Source organism: Cajanus cajan, chromosome 9 (assembly GCF_000230855.2).
Source record: "Cajanus cajan strain Asha chromosome 9, NIPB_CcT2T_4, whole genome shotgun sequence".
NCBI classification, from domain to species: domain Eukaryota; kingdom Viridiplantae; phylum Streptophyta; class Magnoliopsida; order Fabales; family Fabaceae; genus Cajanus; species Cajanus cajan.
The window spans coordinates 39,253,241-39,261,208 of NC_138525.1; the positions used below are offsets into that span (position 1 = coordinate 39,253,241).

Sequence of the window (7,968 nt, forward strand, 5' to 3'; positions counted from 1 at the left end):
GTTGGCACTGGACCATGCAAAGAGGTCGGCGTTCTTGAGGATTTCAGCTTCGAGTTGTTGCCGCAACTTCGGGCTCAACTGCTGATAGACTATGGCCTAGGCCAAGGAATCCAAGAGGTGATACCTTAAAAGAACCAAGAGGAATGGGATGATCTTAAAGACCTTTTTCATATGTTTGTACATAAAGTAGCTCTTTTGTATAGGCTTATTTTTGCCTTTGTATTTGTGAGGCACTTTACTTGCTTTTTCTAGTGTTTGTATATTGATTTTAAGGTAGGCTACTTTGAGAGTTTAACTCCATTTAACCTCCCTAGTTGATACATTCATTTTGTATTTTTTTAGTAGAGAAATGGGGTGACATTTAGCAATACTTGAAGGTGTGACTAGTAATTGGGCCAGAACTGGGCCTAGGCAAAATTTGCATATTGGACTGATTTTCCTCCTAATTTTTCATAGATTTGATTTAGCTAGGTCTCATCATCATATGATGAACCTAACTAAACCAAATCAAATATTTTTGAAATAAATCTTGGAGCAATTTGGAGCCAAGGCCGCCTAGCATTCTCTCTTGTTCATGGCCGAAAATTACTAGTTTTCCTTCTAGTTTTTGAAGCTTCTCCTCCAAGTTTCTAAACCATTGTTGATGGAATAACACTAAGGCCAAGAAGTCCAAGAGGTGATGTATTGAAGGAAGCAAAAGGAATGGGTTAGTGTTGAAAAAAAACCATAGGAGGAGTGAGGCCACTTTTGGACCTTAGCTCCTAAGTTCTTATTAGCATAGCATTTATTTTTATTCCTATTTTTTCCCTTATCTTTGATTCCAAAATTACCCTTGTACTTTGGGGTATTTTAGTCATAGAATTTATTTTACTTGTATTTCCCATTTTACCCTTGTATTATGGGGTGCTCTTGATGATTAGGGTTTTTAATTTTGGGCTAGGGTGTTAATTAGAGGGTGACACATATTTTTGGTGCCTATTGGGTCTATTTTTGGTGTTAGAAAGGCTTAGGCCCAAGTGGAGGGCAAAGGTTGCATGGTCTTATCATGCACCTAGATATAGCCAATCTAAACCCAAAGATTCCATCCTTGCCCACCAAGTTGCATCTAGGGTTCATTTGCATTTCATTTGGAATGCATTTGCCTACTCCAAATGCAATCCTAGATGCCTCCCCTCCTATAAATACCCAATGCACCACACCTTGTAAATACTTTGGATATTGAATATAAAGAGAGCCTTTTGTGCCTTTATATCTTTCCTTAGTCACCCTTGGCTAATTCGGCCACCTCCCTCCCATCTCCACCTTGAGAGAAACAACCCTAGAAGTGGCCTTCATCATCATGAAGTGAGCCAACCCTAGAGTACGAGCCAACCCTAGAGTACCCTTCTCAAGCATTTCCTCAAACACCTTCTACCCAACCTCCATTTTCATCCATTCTATCATCATCCACCCTAAAACCTTGTGCCACCTTTGAAGAACTTGATCCTTGGAGTGAGGCATCATCTTCCTTGTCTATCATCTCATGTCCATGCAAGTGAGGATGCCATCAATTGTAGGTTAGGCTGACCTTACCATGGTTCTTAAGAGAACCATCGTCAAGGATAGCTTCTCCTACAAGTTTTAGAAACCATGGATGGTTAGCTACACCTTACCATGGTTCCTAGTGAACCATGGTTAAGGTTAGCTTCTCCTAGAAGCTACCTCCCCTATATATTTGTAAAACTCTCTCTTGTAATCACTTTTGGACATTTATGAGAATAAGAATTCAGAACTCTCTCTCATTTTTCAAGAGTCAATTTCGTGAGAACTAGTTCCTAGTTTTCTCTCAAGGTTCCTTCTCCTAGAAGCTTGGTTCCTCAAGCTTCTTCACTTCTTCAAGAGGTGACCGAACCTCTCTTAGGTGCTTCTCCACCATTGGAGAGTCCTCCAAGGTGCTTCCGCAACTTCAAAGGAGTTCTACCTCAAGATTTCAAGGTCCTTGCATGGAGAACTTGAAGGAACATCATTCTCCTCCAAGTATTTCCATTAGTTTTGGTATCTAGAGCCTAGTGCTCTTGAGGTTTGGTGTTCTAATTTTTTTTTTTTGTTGAATCTGTGTTGTTTCTTCCTTCTCCTGTGTCTAAATATGTGTTTGCTGCATGGATATAAATTTTCTAAAAAAATTTTGATAGATCCTATATGTCACATAAGAAGAAATTGATTCATGTTTTTGCTTGTTCCTATTAATCCGTGAATCAATTGTCTTGTGCTTTAGGTTCCTATACTTGTGCATTTTGCTTTTGTTTGAGTCTCTCCATTCCTTAACATGTGTCCGTGATTGGACAACATTCATATTGTATTAGTTTTATTTTTGAATCACTTGTTTTGTCATAGAAGTCATGTGTAGTCCTTTTCATGTTGAAAATTCCTAGACTAGCTTGTTGACCTAATTTTTTGTGTGTTGTTTGTGTCCGAAATTTTTTGTGTATTTTCTTATTAAATATGAACCTTACCTATATGTGCTTTTGATTTACATATTTGAGTTCATGATTTGCTATTAGTTCTAGCAAATTTCTTAGAGTTAGGTTTCCTTTATGTCTTGTTAAAAGTTTGTCAAGAAAATTTGTTAAACACTGATTCCTATTAGGTTTCTTTGAGTCTTGTGTTGTGGCTGAAACTTTTAACACTTTTTAGGAACTTAAAACAGAGACAAAACAGAGGTGTTTGTGTTCTAAAAACATTAGAAAAACAAGAGAAAGAGTGCTTAAAAAATTTGACAAAAAAATAGTACAAAATTGTGAAGCACTAGTTGAACATTGCATGTGAACACCTCTTGTTTTGTGTGAAAATTTCTGCAGCAGAATTTTATGCTTAAATCCGAGATTAATACTTGATTAAAAGGCATTAAACTCCTGTGTTAACAAAGAAAAAAAAATAAATCACAAAAGAAAATAAAAGAAAAGAACACAAGAAAAAGCCAAGGAGTGAAAATTTTAGCAAAATAGTGCTCTCGGTTTGGTAACATTTTGTGTGCCTTATCTTCAATTTTCTGTCCAGCCACATATACAATCTTTTGAGTCTTAATTTTGTTTCTAATCTTAGCTTTTGTTTTGTAATCCATTCTATTTCCTTTGATAGGATATCTTTTGTGTGCTAGCTTTCCAAATTAGCCTTAATTGTTGCTTGTCATTTTTTGTGAAATTCCTTCTACTCTTGTCTCATTTTCTTCCACCAATTGGTGTAGCTGTTCCTAATTGTTCCTTTTCAGTTTTTGAACTAATATTCCAGCATCTTAAGGTGTGTTGAGTGCCTCTTGGAAGGTGTTGAAGGCCAAGCTCAAGGTTAGCCAATATTGAAGGACGGTGACCTAGGAGCTTGTTTCTCATTGGATTGGTTCCTTGGAAATTCAAACACCTAGGAGTAACCATCATCAAGGTTGCTTCTAAAGAGGAGTGAAACACATTGAGAGGCTGCAAGCTAGGTGGCTGAATTGGAATATAAGGAGCAACAAAATTTTGAAACTTTTTGTGAACCTTAGAGACCAATTTTAGTGACAGAAATTTTTGTTACTAAACCTATTTTCCTTAGTGGCTAATTTGTTTTCTTTGAAATTAAGTGCAGCTACTAATTTCATTTGATTGTGAATTTACATTTCATTTGGTGTGAATTTACATTTCATTTGGAGTGTGACTTTGCATTTCATTTCAAGTAAATTTGCATTTCAATTTTTCTTGTAATCTTTTAATTTTTCAATTTTTTGTACAAGGTCTTTATTAAGGAGTGTCTTAGAGTGCCTTTGGTGTAACTCCATCTCTCCTTAAGTGTTCTAAATAGTAAAACCGTGTAGTACTTGTGAGAGGGTCCTTGAAGGTCTTTGGTGCCTTTCAAGCTCTCACATAGGTCTAATTGCTTTCCACGCCTAGTTTATGTTTTCTTGTCTTTAAGTTTTCATGCAATTTATGTTTTGAGCAATTTATGTTTTCAAGTTTTGATTGCATTGCTTAATTGTACACATTAGGCACTTGCTTGTTATTTTTCATTTGAAAAGAACTTTGTGAAAACATTTTGTGCAAGACAAAGTACAAAGGGGTTTAGAGATTTTTACTTGAAGAGGCTTGGTTATTGAGTGGCTCGATAATAGCTCACCTCCCTCCAAAGTTAAATTTGTACTCTTAGACCTCCAAGTGCCAAGTCTAGCACTTCCAAAAATATTATTTTCTTAAAATCTATTTTTGTGTGAAGAGAAAAATCTTGTTGTTTAAAATGTCTCAACAATCCAACTATAGTGGAAGTGATAGCTCTCCTAAAAACATTTCTTACTTAACAAAAGAGCTAAAATCACTTAAACTATGGAAGAAGCAAGAGGCCTTTCAAAAAGAGAAGGAGAAAATTGAAAGAGAGGCCAAACTTGCTATCCTAGATGAGAAGTTGAGAATTCTTAAACAAGAAGAAGAAAAATTGAAAGAAGACATGAGAAAACACAAAACAAGAAGAAAAATGAAAATCAAAAGAAAAGAAGAAATAGAAAAAAATAAAGAACTTTGTGCAGGGAAGAGTAAAGAGGAAGAAATATCCTCTAAAGGATATGTGACTAAAGAGAATTGTTTTAGTACTAAAACTCCTATGAAAAAAATTCTCTTTATTCATAAAGATCTTAACTCTTGCCCTCATTCTGCCACTAGTCTTGAAGAGGAGATTCATAAATCCATTATTTTTAAAGAAAAAGAGTCTCAACTTCAAGATTTGGTGAAGGAGAAGTGGACTTCACTTAGTTCCACTTCTCATGCTACTTCCTTGGTGGTGCCCAAGGTAAATAGCCTTCCTTTGTGTAGGACTTTTCCTGCCTTAGTTGTGTCAATAATGCACCCAATTTATGAAATATATTATTTGTTGGATATAACATATGAACCTTCAAGGTTCCTTGTGACAAATTCTTTTCGTAACTATCCAACAAATAATATAATCCAAAATTGTTTAGGAAATTTCTTAGTAGTATTTTCATTAATTTCTAGGAAATGCCTAGGTTACCACATAGGGTACTTTAAGCAAGATATTTTAGTTTTTAGGATTAAGTATTTAGTGTGCTATAGTTTTAGTTTTAGCACATTTTTAGGATTTAGATATATACCTAGTCTATGTTTAGGAGAGGATCCTATTCATTATATTAGTAGGTCTAGTATCATAGATTTCTTTAGGTTCCGTGAAAGGATTCCTACTAGGATATACCTTTCACATTTATTTGTTGAAAATATCACCTCTTATGAATTTTATTATATATTTGTAGGTGTGACCAATAATCATGAAGACCCTCGAGATTTGAGGTCAAATCCTTTTCAAGAGGGATGGGATGATAGACTATGGCCCAGGCCAAGGAATCCAAGAGGTGATACCTTAAAAGAACCAAGAGGAATGGGATGATCTTAAAGACCTTTTTCATATGTTTGTACATAAAGTAGCTCTTTTGTATAGGCTTATTTTTTCCTTTGTATTTGTGAGGCACTTTACTTGCTTTTTCTAGTGTTTGTATATTGATTTTAAGGTAGGCTACTTGGAGAGTTTAACTCCATTTAACCTCCCTAGTTGATACATTCATTTTTTATTTTTTCAGTAGAGAAAAGGGGGTGACATTTAGCAATACTTGAAGGTGTGACTAGTAATTGGGCCAGAACTGGGCCTAGGCAAAATTTTGCATATTGGACTCATTTTTCTCCTAATTTTTCATAGATTTGATTTAGCTAGGTCTCATCATCATATGATGAACCTAACTAAACCAAATCAAATATTTTTGAAATAAATCTTGGAGCAATTTGGAGCCAAGGCCGCCTAACATTCTCTCTTGTTCATGGCCGAAAATTACTAGTTTTCCTTCTAGTTTTTGAAGCTTCTCCTCCAAGTTTCTAAACCATTATAGGTTAGGCTGACCTTACCATGGTTCTTAAGTGAACCATGGTCAAGGATAGCTTCTCCTACAAGTTTTAGAAACCATGGATGGTTAGCTACACCTTACCATGGTTCCTAGTGAACCATGGTTAAGGTTAGCTTCTCCTAGAAGCTACGTCCCCTATATATTTGTAAAACCCTCTCTTGTAATCACTTTTGGACATTTATGAGAATAAGAATTCATAATTCTCTCTCATTTTTCAAGAGTCAATTTCGTGAGAACTAGTTCCTAGTTTTCTCTTAAGGTTCCTTCTCCTAGAAGCTTGGTTCCTCAAGCTTCTTCACTTCTTCAAGAGGTGACCGAACCTCTCTTAGGTGCTTCTCCACCATTGGAGAGTCCTCCAAGATGCTTCCGCAACTTCAAAGGAGTTCTACCTCAAGAGTTCAAGGTCCTTGCATGGAGAACTTGAAGGAACATCATTCTCCTCCAAGTATTTCCATCAACTGCCTGTTGATTTTTGTGCACTGCCCAGGGAGACTCCCGATCTGGAGGTCATCGAGCTCATCGATAGGACTTGGTCGTTCATCATGGGAGTCGGACCTTGGGTCGAGGTCAGTGATATCCACGTGGGTGATGTGAGCCACGGTGGGGGGAGCACTCTGGCAACGCTCGTCGGAAGAGGAGACCTTGAGGCTTTCGGCGTAGCATTGTCAGGCTGTCTTCTGATTTGCCTTGACGAAGATAATCTTGCTATCAGTCCCAGGGAACTTCATGGTGAGGTGCGGGGTGGACACCACTACTCTGAGTTGATTCAACGTCGGCCTCCCAATGATTATATTATAGGAGGTGTTGGCTTCCAAGAGGAGGTATCGGACCATAATCCTCCTTGTATTTGAAGAGGAGGTATCAGACCATAATCCTCCTTGCAAATCCAACTAGCAGCTCTGTGTGAGGCTGGATAAGGGAGTGAGGGGTATCTAACCTAAGGAATGTCGGCCAATAGAAGACGTCAGCCGAGCTCCCTTGGTCGATCACTGTTTTGTGGACCTCCCAATTGGCGACGTCCACGGTGATGACCATTAAATCGTCTTGGTTGGGGCAGACACCAGCGTAGTCGTCGTTGGTGAAGGTGATCGGCGGTGAGCTTTGATGCGAGGCCGAGGTAGCAGAGTGAACGTTGTTGATGTTGTGCAAATGTCGTTTCTGCGCTGAGCTACTAGAGCCTCGCCTTGCGAAGCCACCTGCAATTGTGTTAATGACGTCCCGCAAGGGGGCCGACCCTGTTTCCTGGCTTACCTCGGCCCGTACTGCACCGCCGGTGTTTTGCTGAGAGCCAGAGGGTTGGTCCATGCGAGCTCCCGAGCCGCGACCTCTGCCTCGTCCTCGGCCGTCGTAGCCTCCTTTGTAACCCTGCTGTCGTTGGACATATTGGCCGAGGTGGCCTGCTTGGATGAGCTCTTCGATACGGTCTCGGAGCGTGCGACACTCTTCAGTGGTATGATCGTGGTTGCGGTGGTAGCAGCAGTGCTTGGGAGTGTGAGCTGGTGGTGGCAAGGTGAGCAGATTACTATTACTTGCCTCCTCCAGGATGTGAAGTCGGGGCGTATTCAGGGGAGTGTAGAAGTCGTATCTCCCCCTCTTGTTTGTCCGAGCAGTTTTCTTGAACTGGCTTTCGTTGGTGACCTTCATCTTGTCTTTGTGGCCACTGTCAGGTTTCGCTTGTGATTTTTTGCGAACCTGGTCACGGAAGGCAGAATGTTCCTCCATTTGGATGTACCCAGCAGCACGGGCACGGAGCTTGTCCATATCGCGAGGAGCTTCACGACATAGACTGTCGACGAACGGTCCGGGCTTGAGTGCCATGAGCATGACGTGTAGAGCGACCTCAGGATTCAGATTCTGGATTTTTACCGAGATGGCGGCGAATCATTCCATGAACGTCTGGAGTGGTTTGTCGTCACTCTATCGAAGGTTGGCCAGGGCAGTTGATGTTATGTGATGAGGTCGGCTCATTGCATACTGTGTTGTGAACCGTCTGACCAGGGTGTTGAAGCTATCGATTGACTCGGCAGGTAGCTGGGTGTACCAGTTGAGTGCGTCCCCTTTGA

At 39.4% G+C, this 7,968-nt stretch overlaps 1 protein-coding gene across 1 annotated transcript; it reads right to left on the reverse strand.

Annotated features, from left to right (window-relative positions):
* Positions 1-6,766: 6,766 nt before the first annotated feature.
* On the reverse strand, positions 6,767-7,723 carry LOC145952103 (uncharacterized). Its single transcript, XM_083064328.1, has one exon. It carries the CDS (start codon positions 7,721-7,723, stop codon positions 6,767-6,769), a length of 957 nt encoding a protein of 318 aa, XP_082920454.1.
* Between the last annotated feature and the right edge of the window lie 245 nt (positions 7,724-7,968).

Excerpts from the sequence above, each read along its gene's own strand:
- LOC145952103 (XM_083064328.1), bottom strand. The coding sequence starts at position 7,723 with ATGGCACTCAAGCCCGGACCGTTCGTCGACAGTCTATGTCGTGAAGCT.